The sequence below is a fragment of the Coregonus clupeaformis genome, chromosome 24 (assembly GCF_020615455.1).
Source record: "Coregonus clupeaformis isolate EN_2021a chromosome 24, ASM2061545v1, whole genome shotgun sequence".
Lineage (NCBI taxonomy): Eukaryota > Metazoa > Chordata > Actinopteri > Salmoniformes > Salmonidae > Coregonus > Coregonus clupeaformis.
The window spans coordinates 10,736,533-10,756,314 of NC_059215.1; the positions used below are offsets into that span (position 1 = coordinate 10,736,533).

Sequence of the window (19,782 nt, forward strand, 5' to 3'; positions counted from 1 at the left end):
CCTTTCAGCCTTTTCTTTCTGTTACAATAATACATTCACTGGTTTACAGTTCACTGGGTTACAGGGTTACAGAGTATTTAAGATGTCAATTAACCCTTTATGCCCTTTATGACAGCACTTCCTGCAACCTTAGTCTCAACACGGGTAGCTTACATATGGAGTCCCATGCCTAAGGCGGTGCTGTGTGTGGTGAGAAACTCCTACCAAACCCAGACTGTGAATGAGGGATAGAGATATTTACAGGTTGCTGTTGGCATGGCAACAAAAAAACTGCTCTCATCCATAAAAAAAAGTAGCTGCCATATTCTGAGCAACAAGAGAGAAATGAACACAACATTCCTCTTTGAAATGGAGGGCACACCTATTGCTGAATAAATTATTATATGTGCAAACCAGATTAGTGTTAGACTGTATTATATATGGTGGCAAAGTATCTTATCTCTGCTAATAATAATGTAAAACTAAAAATAACAGCCCAGTATGAATGAGTGAAGTAATAGTGGCGTGTGAATGTACCACTACAGTGGGCATATCCACAGTAGTGTATGACTGCAGAGCGGCTCACAGTGCCGTGGTCTATCTATGGTTATTTTCACCTCCTCCTCTATGCTTGGGCTCTAATCACGACACAATGGGAGTTACAATTTTTTACGATTGCTTACACACTAAAATTAAACTTTTCCCACAATTAGCAAAACCTTACACTCAAGGAGCAAAACACAAGGCTAGATTTGCACAACTGTAAGCACATTGTCAGCTTCACACTATTTGCAAAACATTACACACAGTGATTTGCAAAACACTAAACACACTTGTATACATCAGACACAGAAGTATATCATGATGTCACTTCCTTGCAATTCCAAAGCACTAACTGTCAAATTACCACACCTATGAGCCAATCTGTTAAACACAGCCATCAGGTGCACAAACACATGATTGCTAAATTGTAGACACACCAATCAGGTTTAAGCACTATAAAAATGCAGCACGTAGGTTCACCTGCCTTCAACCAAAATGGAAGGAGTCAGAAGAAGAGTGAGGGTGAGAGGAGGAGTACACAGAGGAAGAGAAGGAGGTAGAGGAAGAGGCAGAGGCCGAGCCAGAGGTCGAGGAAGACCTGAAGCAGGAGGAGATCGTGCACAAAGAAGAAGAGGACCAAACTTATCAAATGACATTCGTGCAACACTCGTGGACCATGTTGTGAACCACGGATTGACGCTGAGGGAGGCTGGACTGAGAGTTCAGCCAAATCTTAGCAGATATACAGTGGCATCTGTCATAAGAACTTTTCGACAGGAAAACAGGTAAAAGAAGATCTGTCTACAGTTACAGTAATCAGCCGCTTATTGTATGCACCATATCAGCACTTGTGATACCCCTTCCTGTGACATTGTACAGTAAGTTACATGTATTATTCTCTACATAGGATTGAGGGTCGGGAACGACAAGGAGGAAGGGGGCCCATATTCACGCAAGAACAAGAGAGAGAGATAATAAACATGGTTTTGGCCAATAATGCTATCAGGCTCAGAGAACTACAAGCCAACATTATCAGTGACCATGCCATTTTCAATAATGTCCATCAGGTCTCTCAGTCAACACTGGCACACATCCTGAAAGGACATCAGGTTCAAATGAAACAACTTTATCAAGTGCCTTTTGAGCGGAATTCAGAGAGGGTCAAACGGCTGCGGCATGAGTATGTGGAGGTTTGTATTGTTCACTTTAGCACTGTGATGTTGCATACTGCACACATGACTTTTTTACATTGACTGTATACTAGACCTATCCTGAACTACACAATCTTGTCTTTCACTGTATTTCAGAGAGTTTTGCAGATGGATGCTGAGGAAATCCTGCATGAATTCATATACAGTGGGGAGAACAAGTATTTGATACACTGCCGATTTTGCAGGTTTTCCTACTTACAAAGCATGTAGAGGTCTGTAATTTTTATCATAGGTACACTTCAACTGTGAGAGACGGAATCTAAAACAAAAATTCAGAAAATCATATTGTATGATTTTTAAGTAATTAATTTGCATTTTATTGCATGACATAAGTATTTGATACATCAGAAAAACGTAACTTAATATTTGGTACAGAAACCTTTGTTTGCAATTACAGAGATCATACGTTTCCTGTAGGTCTTGACCAGGTTTGCACACACTGCAGCAGGGATTTTGGCCCACTCCTCCATACAGACCTTCTCCAGATCCTTCAGGTTTTGGGAATGTCGCTGGGCAATACGGACTTTCAGCTCCCTCCAAAGATTTTCTATTGGGTTCAGGTCTGGAGACTGGCTAGGCCACTCCAGGACCTTGAGATGCTTCTTACGGAGCCACTCCTTAGTTGCCCTGGCTGTGTGTTTCGGGTCGTTGTCATGCTGGAAGAGCCAGCCACGACCCATCTTCAATGCTCTTACTGAGGGAAGGAGGTTGTTGGCCAAGATCTCGCGATACATGGCCCCATCCATCCTCCCCTCAATACGGTGCAGTCGTCCTGTCCCCTTTGCAGAAAATCATCCCCAAAGAATGATGTTTCCACCTCCATGCTTCACGGTTGGGATGGTGTTCTTGGGGTTGTACTCATCCTTCTTCTTCCTCCAAACACGGCGAGTGGAGTTTAGACCAAAAAGCTCTATTTTTGTCTCATCAGACCACATGACCTTCTCCCATTCCTCCTCTGGATCATCCAGATGGTCATTGGCAAACTTCAGACGGGCCTGGACATGCGCTGGCTTGAGCAGGGGGACCTTGCGTGCGCTGCAGGATTTTAATCTATGACGGCGTAGTGTGTTACTAATGGTTTTCTTTGAGACTGTGGTCCCAGCTCTCTTCAGGTCATTGACCAGGTCCTGCCGTGTAGTTCTGGGCTGATCCCTCACCTTCCTCATGATCATTAATGCCCCACGAGGTGAGATCTTGCATGGAGCCCCAGACCGAGGGTGATAGACCGTCATCTTCAACTTCTTCCATTTTCTAATAATTGCGCCAACAGTTGTTGCCTTCTCACCAAGCTGCTTGCCTATTGTCCTGTAGCCCATCCCATCCTTGTGCAGGTCTACAATTTTATCCCTGATGTCCTTACACAGCTCTCTGGTCTTGGCCATTGTGGAGAGGTTGGAGTCTGTTTGATTGAGTGTGTGGACAGGTGTCTTTTATACAGGTAATGAGTTCAAACAGGTGCAGTTAATACAGGTAATGAGTGGAGAACAGGAGGGCTTCTTAAAGAAAAACTAACAGGGCTGTGAGAGCCGGAATTCTTACTGGTTGGTAGGTGATCAAATACTTATGTCATGCAATAAAATGCAAATTAATTACTTAAAAATCATACAATGTGATTTTCTGGATTTTTGTTTTAGATTCCGTCTCTCACAGTTGAAGTGTACCTATGATAAAAAATTACAGACCTCTACATGCTTTGTAAGTAGGAAAACCTGCAAAATCGGCAGTGTATCAAATACTTGTTCTCCCCACTGTATATTGATGAGGCAGGGTTCAACCTCACAAAAGCAAGAAGGAGAGGCAGAAATATCATTGGCCACAGGGCTATAATCAATGTCCTAGGGCAACGTGGGGGTAACATCACCCTTTGCGCTGGCATTTCACAGCATGGGGTTCTCCTCCATCATGCCAAAATGGGCCCTTACAACACACCTCACATTCTCGCATTTTTGGACCGATTGCACCACATCGTCACAGCAGGTAATGAAATGCACCAGATGCAATACACTGTCATCTGGGACAATGTGTCATTCCACCGCTCTGCTTTGGTCCAGAACTGGTTTCAACACCATCCACAGTTGACAGTACTATACCTTCCACCATACTCTCAGTTTCTAAACCCTATCGAATAGTTTTTCTCTGCATGGCGGTGGAAGGTTTACGATCTCCAGCCCCAGGCTCAGGTACCCCTCATTCAGGCCATGGAGGACGCCTGTGACCAAGTCGACGCCGCAGCTGTGCAAGGATGGATTCGACATTCAAGACGGTTCTTCCCGCGTTGTCTTGCTAATGAGGATATTGCTTGTGATGTTGATGAAATTCTCTGGCCAGATCCAGCTAGGCGAAGAGATAATGTATAGTATGTTTACTGTAGTATTTTCTGTACAATATTGTCAGTTTTTTTCAGATTATTTTTTATGTTTGTTGTTGTTGTTATTTACTGTAATTGTAACCTGTACTGGATACAGTATTTTATGTTTGTCTGTTGTTTGCTGAGCTAACAGTGTTATGCACACTACTGTAGTAAACTGGGACATGTTTTGTTGTGATTCTCCATGTTGACATGTTGACTGATTTGGATATATGGAGAGAAATAAATGATATTTTCCTCAGTCTGCAGCATTGGTCTTGTGTAGTGTTTGTATAGTTGCACTTTCTCTGTGTACTTCATTTACAGTACTCTAATCACTGAGAATTAGACTTGCTAAAAGTGTTTTAGGTTAGCAACAGCAGTGTGTAACTGGTTCAAAAAGATTGAAGTCATATGAAATGTGTGTGTTTTGTATGGTAACAAAATATTGTTTTTATGAAGTCGTGTATAGTTTTGACAAAAGTGTTCCATTTTGCAAATGATCTGAAGTGTTGTGCTACTTTGGTGTAGGGTTGTACTAATTGTGTGTAGTGTTTTGATACTGGCCCTGTTTTCAAAATTGTGCTTAAACAATTGAAAAAAACTGTAAACAAAGTTACATCCCCACACTGAGGACTGCTGGATTCTCTAAGCACTGCCCAGGCTGTTCTGCTGTGTTCACGTCATGTTGGAAACTCGGAACTACCGAGTTAAAATGAACGTAAGTTATTTGCATAGAGCTTCATATTGGTTGATTCTGATACTTCCCATGTGGGAAACTTGGGTATCATCATTCTACAATTAGTAAGCAAGTCGGAAATGTCTGAGTTTCCGAGTTTCCGACATGACTTGAACGCGGCATTAGACATACAGAAGGAGAGCAAGAGAGAGAACTGGGGGATATAGACAGAGAGAGACAGCATGAAAGAGAGAGAGAGATTCTATACAATCCCATCAACTGTCTGAAATTAAGATTACACTAGGCCCGTGCTACAAAACTGTTTAAAACCACAATTCCCTTTAGTCAGTATCTGTCTCCTTCCTTCCCCTCCTGGGCTATCCTGTATAACTATCTCTGTGTTTACACCAACTGAAAACAGGTTCCTTTCTGCCCATAAACCACCATGCATTCCCCACCCCTACCCCCACCTACTAATTTAGCCCCCCACAGTGAAACTTGGCACACCCCAGGAGCAGCTGCAGAGAGGCCTCCAACGTACACGCTCTGGAAACACACCCCCACCACACAGGCGGGATACCGGGGGGCATTGGGCATTGTGGTTTTGTACTCTCTGTGTGTGTGTGTGTGTGTGTGTGTGTGTGTGTGTGTGTGTGTGTGTGTGTGTGTGTGTGTGTGTGTGTGTGTGTGTGTGTGTGTGTGTGTGTGTGTGTGTGTGTGTGTGTGTGTGTGTGTGTGTGTGTGTGTGTGTGTGTGTGTGTGTGTGTGTGTGTGTGTGTGCGTGCGTGCGTGCGTGTGTGTGTGTGTGTGTGCGTGCGTGTGTGTGTGTGTGTGTGTGTATGTAAGAGAGGGAAAGAGAGACAGAGAGAGAGAGAGAGAGAGAGTGAGAGAGAGAGAGAGAGAGAGAGAGAGAGAGAGAGAGCAAGAGAGAGAGCGAGAGGTAGAGAGAGAGAGGGAGAGAGAGAGCAAGAGAGAGAGCGAGAGGTAGAGAGAGAGAGGGAGAGAGAGATGGGGAGCAGGTTTAGGAGTACCTAATCTCTGTATCTTGTATGTATTTATTTGGGTGGCACATGGCGTAGGCCTGAAGCAGACAGAGAGAGAGAATGAAGAAGAGAGAGAGAGATCTGAGGACTGATAGCACATGACCGTTAAATCGACTGATGCACTATCTACCACTCAGCAAGGGAACAGTAAGGATGACATACCACTGGCTGACAGACAAGAGAACACACACACACACAAACCCCCTCCACACTCACGTTGATACACATGGACCTTTCTCGCATCTAATTGCACCTCAACTTCACTATTTGACTTTCTACTTCCCACTTTAATTCATGCTGTAACTACTGCCTTGTGTTTGCTTATGTTTTTCTGTTTGTTGTGTAGTTTTGCACAGGTGGGGGTTGGACATGGGGGAGTTCCCTGCTGTGTCCCATCAATAATTACATATGTGATATTCAGGAATACTCTCATTTAGTAGGACTGGAAATCCCACATAGTCCTCTATAACATAATTTGCATACTCTTCTCACTCATGCATGGAGTAGAAAATAGTTTCCTGCCCAGGCTCCAACCTTGTATTACTGTAGATCAAGTTACTGTACATTTCCAAACTTGGCCCTCACAGATTTGTTCCTTGGACATCAATCTGTGTCAAAATAAAAGGCTGTGGCCCAAAAGCAATGTAAGAGTGATAAAGTGTTGAAAACGGGGACATTTAAGAACTATAACATGACATAATGAAATGTAAAGTGTAGATTGATTCCTGTGGGTAATAAATGTTGTTGCTCGAAAATCTATCACATCATCCATAACAAACACACACAAAAAAAGGCAAACAAAACTAAATCTCAGACTCTAGATGCACCTGCCAAGAGGCTTTATCATGAAAACGATCTAGCCTATAGGAAATAAGTGTTTAATTAAGCAGAAAAATAAAGGCTATGCATCTACACAGGTAACACACCTGAGAAAGAATGGTTGAATAATCCACACCTCAATCCAATAATCAAGATTTTAGTGGTACTGATATTTAAATCTAATTATTGTAATTTGAGTCTTTTGTTCACATTAATCTCAAGGGTCCTTGGAGAGCTTGACCCAACACCATAGTGGGGGTTGGTGTGATTCCCTGAAGGCATCATTTAAAATGGTGGCATTCTCAACTGACAATGAACACACACAAAACCTCTACTATCCTGTGCCTAAAGGGTGTATGTATTCATAACCTTTGGTCAGTCATCCTAGTCAATCACTGTATCAGAATGTCTATCCATCCATATCCAACCCTAAGTATAGCCTAGCTAAATACATTATTTACCATTTCACCTTAGATTAACACAGGATTAACAAAATCCAAATCAATGTCTATTGCATGAGATGATCAAATGGTGAACTCATTCAAATGTAAATCCTAAACAGAAGTGGTATTAACTTTAATGGAGGGAGAATGCTGCTATACTGCTGCTGGATAGCCTACTCTTTTGTTCCCGCCTGAGACCCTCATAGGGACCAAATAGGCACGGTTACTGCTCTCATGTCAAACACTGTAAAATGCAATACCACTATTATTTATTTATATGCAAACACTAAAATTGAACATTTCATGAATGTGAATAAATGCACTACGGGGGATAAGTTATAAAAATACATGCAATGTAGTGTACCAGAGCAAGGAGTGCCTGTGGACCGATCCGCATCTATCCTGCACAGGACAATGCCAAGTGGTGGGGTGCACACATATCCTACTGTAACTATAGCTACCCGGATTGCCACTGAGCATAGTTTTGCTTTTCATAGCATGGGCACGTATCTTGTCAATATAAATGAATGTTTGTCAATTAGTACAAGACATTCAAACGAATAAATTACAATACATTTAGTCTAGGATGTTCAAGGCTTGTGGTGCGCAATTAGCCCTCCCAATGAAAAATTTGATGGCTTTTGTGGATTTATGCTATCATACGAGGTAAAGGAGAACATTATCAAATATTTTGATAATCTATAAACCCTCACCTCCCCCTTCCATACAATGCCCTCCTCCAAGGCACACACCAACCACCCCGACATCCCCCATTTGGGCACGCCGCTGGCACCCAATGTATGCGCGCGCACTCAATTGTCCTACATTGTAGGAGTCTGTACCAGACATAGGCTACTAGACATAGGCCTACTTTTTATCATTGCTTTTGAATGGGCTATTAACTCATAAATACTGCTTAGTAGCATAACGATCCGTTGACAGGACATTAACCGAGTCATTCGCGAGACGAGCACAGAATGATACCCCACACTGGCGATTTTGCCTCTTTATGCACCGGCGTTGCTATGGCAGCTGATGGGGATGGGAATATGACTGCTCTGTTAAGAGGATGAGAGTCGGAATAGGTTAGAGTCTGTGAATAGGTTAGGGTGAAGAGGGAAAGCCAAACGCTGAAAAGTTATAATCAAATAGGCTATGACAGGTACATATGGTTGTGGTGAAATCAAATAACCTAGGTTTAACTGATGGTATGGGACGTCTCATGCGCCCGCGCTCGCGCGCGCACACACACACACAAACACGCACACTTTACCGTTGACTTGACCGGGACATATAGGACGGGCTTCCCTGATGGTCCTTTCTTGTGCTCCCCGAGGATGTTGCTCCCGACCTGAAACCCTTTCGACTTCACCCAGAATTTGAATTTGGCATTTATGTGACTATTGTCGACATACATGCTGTCCGACTCTTCGTTTTGCAACAATGTCTGCATGATTTTGTTGTATTTTCGCCGGGTGACGGTCTTTGTTTTACCCGAGTCCCCATATGTCCGGAGGCACCAGTCCTGAAATTCACTGAACATCTCCGCCTCTAAAACGACCGGTCTCTGGCTCCTTTTCGTTATATCAGTGCATGATGATTTTTTTGTTGCCATAGCGTTCGCTCTTATAACCCGTTTGTCCCTTCAAATAATAGGCTATAATAGCTCGGCTACTAAGATGCAGGTTCCCCCCTCCTCTCCCCGTCCCGCGTCGAGGAGGATGATTCTGCAAATGGGATGGCTTTCTCCCTTTCCTTCAACTGGATTAAAGGCGTAGGAAACTGATTCGGGTAGCAGCCGCACACCTGTTTGCAGAGACGCTTTGCCTGCTGTCCCGAACGGCTACGGCAAAATGTCACTTGCGCACATATTCCCATGAGGAACTGAGGGAGGGGGCTGTCCTATAGAGCGGGTATTTCCCACCTGTGCGTAAACGGTCTCTTCGCTGGAAGCTGAGATATGGAGAAAAAACCCACCGTGCTCACCAAACAACAAAGAACCCAGGCGAAGCATGGATGAGGGAAAAAAACGTTGAACTGTGGTTTTTTAATTACCTACTTTTAGACACTTAGACAAGTGAAAATCATGAAAATTCTCAAACATTTAGCCTACTCGGTATTGAGCCATGTAGGCTATCCGAGCATCACAACCAGTCATGCGCACCGGGGATTGTTTCCCTGCTTCCCACCTGTTTGAATGGGACCTGCGCGTGCACCATCCCGAACCGCCTAGTACGTTCCGTAGAAATTCTATTCTCAAAGAAGCACTAGGATATAAAGGAAACCTGTAAAACCAAGCGTATTAGGTTAATTTAAATGCGTTATCTGTAAGGAATGGGAAATTACAAGGCGCATTATAGGCAGCAGCCTAATCGTAGAGTGAAAATTTCCGATATACCTACGACGCCTGTGCTTCAATGAAGAGCTATGATTCTTTGAAGATTTTCCTCAAACATGATTAAGACATATTATATATAACTATATATATTATTTGGTGGTCATAAGAAAGCAGTCTCTTGTCTTCACTCATAAAAAGAGACTGACATCAGGTCCGGTCTGGACAGAAGACTGAATTGTAGGCCTATAGGAAATATAAATTATAACTATTGCACATATCCTACAGCGAGAGATGCACAAGCATGTAAAGTATCAACTCTGTCTGTCAATGTGCTATTCCACCCACATTGACCCAAACAAAATCCATGGAGTTCAATAGACTCAGATCTGAGGTAAAATGCTCTTAATGCTTTCTCTATGTTTTGGCTTTCACCTGCCTAGTGTCCTATGTTGTTCCAGTGTGTTCTCTGTGTCCATATGTGTGTGAGTTCTCCTGGCCTTGCTAGGACTGCTGCTGGTGGTGACTGCTGCTGTTGCCATGACAGCAGGGCAGCAGAGGTGGGATGCCCCATCCTCATCTCTCCATCCTCCCTCCCTGACTCACACCACCACACAACGGAATTCTGGACAATAGTACCACCCCTCTGCTCTCGCCTCCTTATCCTAACACTGAATAATGAACAGCTTCAACACAATCAATATGTCCCTGACCAAATAAAAATATGTGTGTGTGTGTGTGTGAGAGAGAGAGAGAGAGAGAGAGAGAGAGAGAGAGAGAGAGAGAGAGAGAGAGAGAGAGAAAATTACCCAGCCACATACAGATGAGGCTATTTCTTTTAGTTTCATCATGTGGTATTATTTTGATACATATCTCTCTGGCAAGACTGGCCTGCATTAGTAATTGGTGAGTGGATTAGCCAGCCCACTGAACGGCCTGGCTCAAGGCTACATAAGTCCCAGCATCTGCTAGGGACATGGTTTGAGATGCAGCCAGAGTAGGAATGTTTGGTTGTTTTCAGTTTCACCGTTTTTCTTGTTTGCTGACTCTTGATGCCACGGGAACACTGATGTAAATGCTGCTCAATCTGATAAATCACATAACCAAAGGAACAAGTGCGTGAGGGTTTGGTATATGAATTCAAATGAATTTGGATCAAACATAGACACACCATCACTGAGCACAGACATAGGCATGCATACATGACACAAACACACACGCACGTGTGCACACAAGACAAGACCTCTGACTGAGAGGACCTTTAACCTGGTCCAGTGTACCACTGCAACCCCTTCCACAATCAGATGAGGTTCAGCTGGTGGGAAGTCACACTTTCTCACTCCTAATGAGGCGATATAGTGCTGGAATGATTGCCACCATCCCCCACTACAATGATTCTCCACACAGGGGTGGCCTGGGGTGACTCTGGTGCTGACAGGCTGAGGCTTGCAGTGCAACAGCTCTAGCTTACAGTGTGTCAGGCAGCGAGAGAGAGAGAGAGAGAGAGAGAGAGAGAGAGAGAGAGAGAGAGAGAGAGAGAGAGAGAGAGAGAGAGAGAGAGAGAGAGAGAGAGAGAGAACGAGAACGAGAACGAGAGAGGAGAGAGAGTGTGACTGAGATGGACGGAGACAGAGAGAGTGAGGCTGAATGAGAGAATAAGAGGCTGGCGTAATGAATGGGAATGGTGCTGAATCAGTCTCAGTTAGAATGACAAGTTAACCTTCCACTGCGCACTGATCCCAAAGATACTGATAACTGCACCTTGCCGATCCTCTCCATATGATACTCTACTTTCAGAGAGACAATCTGTTGACTGCTGCCACCTGGAGGTCATTCCTCCGAACTCCTGCTTTCAGTTTGGTGTGAGAGATTGGGTTACCTGCTTATTCAAGCACTGTATCACCTAGTCATTCAAGGGTTTTCCTTTATTTTTACTATTTTCTACATTGTAGAATAATAGTGAAGACATCAAAACTATGAAATAATACATATGGAATCATGTAGTAACCAAAAAATATATTTTATATTTGAGATTCTTCAAATAGCCACCATTTGCCTGCATGACAGCTTTGCACACTCTTGGCCTTCTCTCAACCAGCTTCATGAGGTAGTCACCTGGAATGCATTTAAACTAACAGGTGCGCCTTCTTAAAAGTTAATTTGTGGAATTTCTTTCCTTCTTAATGCATTTGAGCCAATCAGCTGAGTTGTGACAAGGTAGGGGGTGGGGTATACAGAATATAGCCCTATTTTGTAAAAGACCAAGTCCATATTATGGCAAGAACCGCTCAAATAAGCAAATAGAAACGACAGTCCATCATTACTTTAAGACATGAAGGTCAGTCAATACGGTAAATGTCAAGAAAAAGTGTATTCAAGTGCAGTTGCAAAAAACATCAAGCGTTATGATGAAACTGGCTCTCATGAGGACTGCTGCAGAAGATAAGTTCATTAGAGTTACCAGCCTCAGAAATTGCAGCCCAAATAAATGCTTCACAGAGTTCAAGTAACAGAACACAATCTCAACATCAACTGTTCAGAGGAGACTGTGTGAATCATGGTCGAATTGCTGCAAAGAAACCACTACTAAAGGACACCAATAAGAAGAAGAGACTTGCTTGGGCCAAGAAACACGAGCAATGGACATTAGACCGGTGGAAATGTGTCCTTTGGTCTGGAGTCCAAATTGGAGATTTTTGGTTCCAACCACTGTGTCTTTGTGAGATGTGGTGTGGGTGAACGGATGATCTCCGCATCTGTATTTCCCACCGTAAAGCATGGAGGAGGAGGTGTTATGGTGTGGGGGTGCTTTGCTGGTGACACTGTCTGTGATTTATTTAGAATTCAAGGCACACTTAACCAGCATGGCTACCACAGCATTCTGCAGCGATACGCCATCCCATCTGGTTTGGCCTTAGTGGGACTATCATTTGTTTTTCAACAGGACAATGACCCAACACACCTCCAGGCTGTGTAAGGGCTATTTTACAAAAAAGGAGAGTGATGGAGTGCTGAATCAGATGACCTGGCCTCCACAATCCCCTGACCTCAACCCAATTGAGATGGTTTGGGATGAGTCGGACCGCAGAGTGAAGGAAAAGCAGCCAACAAGTGCTCAGGATATGTGGGAACTCTTTCAAGACTGTTGGAAAAGCATTACAGGTGAAACTGGTCATCAAGGCAAAGGGTGGCTATTTGAAGAATCTCAAATCTCAAATATATTTTGATTTGTTTAACACTTCTTTGGTTACTACATGATTCCATATGTGTTATTTAATAGTTTTGATGTCTTCACTATTATTCTACAATGTAGAAAAAATTAAAAATAAAGAAAAACTCTTGAATGAGTAGGTGTTCTAAAACTTTTGACCCATAGTGTATATATTTCATCTAAATGACTTTTGATTAGACATTTGGAACTAAGAAACAAAGACATTTGGAACAAAGAAACACATTTATATTGTACTATGTGTAATTTGATTCCGATAATATGGATGTATCCATGCATATGTTGAGTCTGTTGTTGAAATAGAGAGAGACAGAGAGAGCCTGGGTGCTGAGACACATGCTATCACTGTTTCTTTATGCTTATTCAGGCATGGTATCATTGTAACGATCTCGGTTCGACAGATGCTGGGAGACGGGAAGCAAGTACAGGGTGATGATTTAATAAATAAAAGACATATAACAAAACACGGACAGCGTCTGGACAGGGGAAACGAAACAACATCAATGCAGACAAGGGGATCAAACTGGGGAACAGACAGATGTAGAAGGGGCAATCAACAAAGTGAAGGAGTCCAGGTGAGTCCAATGAGCGCTGATGCGCGTAATGATGGTAACATTAGTCCACTGTAGCTCAGTTGGTAGAGCATGGCGCTTGCAACGCCAGGGTTGTGGGTTCGTTTCCCACGGGGGGCCAGTATGAAAATGTATGCACTCACTAACTGTAAGTCGCTCTGGATAACAGCGTATGCTAAATGACTAAAATGTAAATGAAAAATGTAAATGTAACAGGTGTGCGTAATGCTGGGCAGCCTGGCGCCCTCGAGTGCCAGGGAGGGGGAGTGGGGGCAGGCGTGACAAACATGGACCACCAGAAGTTAGATCACTGATCTGGGATTGTGGTGAGTGCTGGGTTGCGACATGAACACACACTGACAGCCTTCTGGGACTGTGAGGCAGGGAGGCATAGAGGGGTGGGTCGGGGTCGGGGGTTGGGGGCCATTGGGACAGCAAAGCCAAGAGGCAGTCTGGAGACAACAGAATGGGCACAGTTACCATGGAAACACAAACGGCCCAGGCAAATCATGGCAACTGGTAACTAAGTAACAGGAAATGACAGACCATAGATGCCGACAGGCCTGGTTAATCATGGATGGTAAAGGGGTATGGGAGTGAGGGAGATACAGACAATTATGCTTGCATATTTCTTTTCATGCTTTAGTACCAAATCAAATATCAAATACCTTTGAGCATGGTCTGGCAATTGTGTGTGTGTGCCTGTGCTTGCGTGCATGTGTGCCTGTGCTTGCGTGTGTGTGTGTGTGTACCTGTGCTTGCGTGTGTGTGTGTACCTGTGCGTGCGTGTGTGTGTGTGCCTGTGCGTGCGTGTGTGTGTGTGGCTATGCTTGTGTGTGTGTGTGTGTGTGTGTGTGTGTGAGACAAAGACAAAGAGCTAGAGCATATACTGCAGGCCAGTTATTTCTCCCCCCCACCCCATTGCAGCTGTTTATGGGCTGGGCTCTGATTGTTTGAGGGAGTCTTATAGGCTGATTAACTCTGGGTCTGTTTACTCAACTCTAACAGCGCTCCCAGAGAGAGGTTGATAACACAAAGAGGAGGCCTTAGCATTGCTCTATGGACTACAGAATAATCTACAGTTGGAAACCACATGGTATTAATACGCAGGAAGCACTTTGTGGAGAGGAGAGAATGGAGTAAGCTACATGTGTCATAGGCTGTTGAATTGGAAGAGCTACACTTTTCAAACTCATAAAACCCCCACAAACACAAACAGTCATTCTATTTGTTCCCATAAAGCAAACACTCAGCCATTAACACCTGCATTGAGATTCTCCAGTTTCTTCTGGCCATTAGAGAAATAGAATAACCACTGATAGTATGTGGACATTACAGATAATCTTTCCCATTTAATCTGCCAAATGTGTGAAATAAAAGGTTATAGAATAGCAAAAGATAGATAATAAATTAGATAAAAAATAATATATTTTTCATAATCTGTATTATATATTTAATCTATCTATATATAACTATGGGTATCACAATACTCAAAACGTCTGTGATTTTATTTCACCATGGGGGGGGAAACCTACAATACTGTGTAAATACCGCAATGTGGGTTTCATTGAATTAAGTGAGTGAGAATGCAAGACGATAGATGGCGCAGTTCAACAATCCTAAAGTCTTAGTGAAGTCTACAATGTGAGTACTGTGTGTGTGAGTGCATGCATGTGCACGTGTGCAGGCTGTACTTTTTACTCAATTAAAGTTTCATTGGGACTAGTGTGGTTCCCATTGTAACTGAGTCTCAGAGCTATGTAGGTCTTTGAGGTGTGCGTCAAGTCCCTTTCTAGGCTGTAAAGCCATGTCCTCAGAAGGCTGAAGAAATTTGGCTTGGCCCCTAAGACCCTCACAAACTTTTACAGATGCACCATTGAGAGCATCCTGTAGGGCTGTATCACCGCCTGGTACGGCAACAGCATCGCCCGCAATCGTAGGGCTCTCCAGAGAGTGGTGCGGTCTGCCCAAAGCATCACTGGGGGCACACTGCCCTCCAGGACACCTACAGCACCTGATGTCAGCACCCGGCCTGTTCACCCTGCTATCATCCAGAAGGCGAGGTCAGTACAGGTGCATCAAAGCTGGGACCGAGAGACTGAAAAACAGCTTCTATCTCAAGGCCATCAGACTCTTAAATAGCCATCACTAGCCGGCCTCCACCCAGTACCCCGCCTGAACTTAGTCACTGTCACTAGCCGGCTACCACCCGGTTACTCAATCCTGCACCTTAGAGGCTGCTGCCCTATGTACATAGAAATGGAATCACCAGTGACTTTAATAATGTTTACATACTGTTTTACTCATTTCATATGTATATACTGTATTCTACTGTATTCTAGTCAATGCCACTCCAACATTGCTCGTCCTAATATTTATATATTTCTTAATTCCATTCTTTTACTTTGAGATTTGAGTGTATTGTTTTGAATTGTTAGATACTACTGCACTGTTGGAGCTAGGAACACAAGCATTTAGCTACACCCGCAATAACATCTGCTAAATATGTGTATGTGACCAATACAATTTGATTTGATGTGATTTGATTTATATACAAATGTTTATGATCTGAAAAATTGTGTTTCAGTTTGAATATGTTTTCCTGCTTCTGACCCCTCTGAACCCCATCCCAGTCGAGAGAGAGGTGTTGGCTCACGTCCAATGTTCTCCAACCCCTCACATACCATACCCTCCACACTTCCTGTGAAGCCATATCCAACCCCTTACACTCTCTTTGCACTTCTATTGTGAATCGTATAATGCACAACGTATTATAAGTGTGTGTGTGACTCTGGTGACCCTGCCCTCACTCACCGGAGCACGTTCAACTTTGACATAACATCTGGTAGAAGCTCAAGACGATAAACCACAAATCCTGTTGGTCAAGAAATAGTCTTCCTGGTCAGTTAGTAGGCATACCAGAAAACATTTATACTATACCTATGTGTACTTCCTGTGAAAAAATATTTACCAAAGAACATTTTTCAATTCTGTCAGATGCATGAAGGGTTCATTGCATTTACCAACAACTCCTTTGTTCATAATCATTTTTGAAATAAGATATAATTTCTTTACTCTACCAACATGACACAAACTTGCTGCAAATGCCACAAACTTTCCCTTCCTCTTACCTAATCTCATACAAAAAGCCACTCAGATGTCCACACATCTGCTTGTCTTACATACACAGGTACACTTTCACACTTTATCACGGCTGTCTTTTTTAACTGTCACAGCCACCTGTTTGTCCCTTCTCCCCTGTCAATCCCAGCTCTGATCCGTGGCAATAACAAGTTCACTGTGGTGGGGACACAAACACTCCCTGCACCCCCCTGCACCCCTAATCTAGCTCCCTGATTGGTTGTGACATGCTTATATTGACCCCCCGTGGTCACACTGACATCCACTTGGGCCTGGACATGTGACATGTCTGATCGCACTTGTCAGTGCCTATCCTTAAAGCATTATCCCACACCACCACCCTTCCTTCCCTCTGACTCCTGTCTTTGTTTTCTCTCCTTTTCAGACTCCCCCTTTCTCTTCCCTTTCTCTCTCACTAACGAATACAACCCATTCTCTCCCACCTCCCTCTCTATTTTACTGAGGGTTTGAAAGAAGTTATTACCTAGGCCTACATACTTCCCTCTGTTTCTTAAAGGGATATTGCAAGACTCTGACAATTAAGCAATTTTTTTACTTACCCAGAATGGTATCCACGAGGTCATCTGACTCTGGGTAAGTAGAAAAACGTCTTAATTACCAGAATCTCGCAGTATCCCTTTAAACACTCTTTGATGCTATGTATTACCAATGTCTACAGTAAGACTGCTAATTCAAACCTTTCCTACAGACTATTGCCTTAGCAGCCTACTACAGCCAAGCAAACAAACTGTGTTTGGGCACCATGCATTTGTCTCAAAGTCAATAATTTACAGCAATGGCTAAACCATGTCCCTCTGAGCGAATAATCATTATGTCATTAGAAATATCTGGGTAATCCTAAAACTACAACGCACATGTGTTAAGTCTCTGTGGGTTAACACACTCAGGTTGTGTTGGACAGGGGAGCTGCGTGCACAATTTGGGTAGTGATAAGCCACCTTCTGTAGCGTTTAATAAACTGGTCATTGTTGTGACACAGTTTTAACTTTAGGAACACTCTGACGAAGGCTGTTCCAGCCAAAACACATTAGTGTCCTCCTTTCTAAATGCATGAAAATGGATCTCGCCTTGCTTACTCTTCATGGTGTGCTAATCTTCCTCCTTCTGTGTGATTCCTTTTCCACGAAGTTGGTGGAATTTATGTCTGTGTGCTCCCCTATTTCTGACTGATACAGCACAGATCACATATAATCCCTCAGTGACCTTTCAACCCTGTAGACAAAGCAGCTCTCAAGGACACAATTAGACCATTTCATCGTTATTTGGTCTCTCCAATTTTCAACACAGGAATTCAGTTGCAACTTCACATTGACACACCAAAACAAAACAAAATTTTCATTAGTCTCTCAACCTTCTATCTACCCCTTGTTGTTATCAACCCTGGCTCCTAAGGCTCCGACATGCTTGGGAGGATCGAAGATGGCATGGTGAAGAGGTTGCTAGACAAACAAAGGCTACTTTGACCTCTGTAATCCTGCTTTATAAAGGGTTATAAGCAGGGTTAGGGTCAATTCCATTTCAATTCCAGTCAATTCAGGAATTATACTGAAATTCCAATGATCTTAAATGCTTTTCAATTAGTAAAATTGGAATTTGGTTTACTTTCTGAATTGACTGGAATTGAAATGGAATTGTCCCCAATTCTGGTTATAAGAGGCTTCCACTGGGCTAAAACTAAAGGGGGTATTGAGGAGGGTATGGGTACGGAAGTCCATAGAGGACATATGAATAAATAAATAATTCCCTCTTCATGTCGAGATCACAACTTATTTATCTCATGATCACGACATAACAAAAGGTTTTTCGAGATCACAAGATAATTTTATTGTGATCCCGAAAAACCTCTATAAACTCTATAGATAGGAGTGCATGTATGGATGATAGATTGCCAGCAGTGTCATAGTACACCAGAGGCAGTGTTAGCAGTTGATGTTATTCTTCGACAACACAGACCCCAAAGCAAATCAGGGGGAGAAAAATATATTGATTTAAAGAGAACAAATAATAGTTGTTATGCTGGAAAATGGATGGTCGATGTTCATTCTTCCCTGTTCTCGATGTTTCTAAACTGAACAAAGAGACAGGATGTAGTTTGTACCAAATCCTAGCATCTGGTTGACTTCATTGCAGTAAAATTGGGCCAATGGCCAAATACAAAGTATCCTGTTTCAGGCTTCAATGTATAGATAGTTTGGACCAATGAGAACTTGCCACACATAGCTATGAGTCCCTACACAGATTCTAAACAGATGTTGAACTGAAAAACAACTTGTTCAATTGATCTCTAGTTCTCTATTACAGAAAAACAACTAGTTCCATTGATCTCTAGTTCTCTCTTGATCTCTAGTTCTCTGCATTGTATATTTATCTTTGAATATTCTTACACTCCCCCAGACCATTTAAAAAAAGAAATATACTTCAAATGTCTTTTAGAAAAACAATAGATAACATGAAAAAATAGACATTATAAAAAACAATAGCTGTAAGCTAAAATCATTTATATGAAACACCTTGCATTTCTATAAAACACAAAGGGCATATTTTAATTGCCGTTTGTCACGTACGTTAAGGAACGGGACGGACCAAGGTGCAGCGTGAACGGCAAACATGTTTATTAACTAATAAACACACGAAACAGTAACCAAAACAACAAACTTAACCGTGACGGTCCAAAGGCTAACACACAAGCCTAAACATGAACATAACAAAATCCCACAACGCAGGCAGGAAAACTGGCTGCCTAAGTATGATCCCCAATCAGAGACAACGAGCGACAGCTGCCTCTGATTGGGAACCACACCCGGCCAAACATAGAAATACAAACCTAGAATATATTCACACCCTGACCAAACTAGCTAGAGTTCTATAGGCCAGGGCGTGACACCGTTGCAATAAGAAATAGATTTCAAACAAAGTTATAGAAAAGAGGTATTAACAGGTGTGATACCACATCTGAGAGAGCATGGTTCGTTACAGCACAGAGGACAGTCACCACAGGCATATTGACCACAATCATAAGGCTCGGTGTGATGATGATGATGATCTTTACGATCCCTACCACATCCTTGTGAACACCACTGACACCCATCTCCAAAAGGACACGGTCGATCAATCTTATGATATCCCTTATCACGCAACTGTCAGACCTTAGCAGACAGACAATAGCACACTTGATAACATGGATGAGGATTTAAAAATAACCACAACTCCCACTATTGGAAGTATCAGGCTCACCAGAAAACTTCCCCATGTGCCAAATGTGGAAGACAACCACATGACTAAGCCTAAATCATCTGAATTGTAATCATGATATTTAGCGCCCTCAGTCCTGATCTTTTGGATTAGGTCAATTATTCCCTCAGAATTATCAGGAATGTAAGTACAGCATTCAGCACCAATAATAGCACCCCCTTGTGCGGA

General features: G+C 42.9%; 1 protein-coding gene across 1 annotated transcript in view; it reads right to left on the bottom strand.

The window, feature by feature from the left end:
- Positions 1–9,144, bottom strand: part of LOC121538068 (nucleolar protein 4-like) — a 37,888-nt gene extending 28,744 nt beyond the window's left edge. Inside the window, exon 1 of the mRNA XM_041845822.2 lies at positions 8,338–9,144. Within this exon, the coding sequence (XP_041701756.1) occupies positions 8,338–8,679 (342 nt within the window). The 5' untranslated portion in view covers positions 8,680–9,144. The remainder of the gene's footprint in view (positions 1–8,337) is intronic.
- Positions 9,145–19,782: the final 10,638 nt, after the last annotated feature.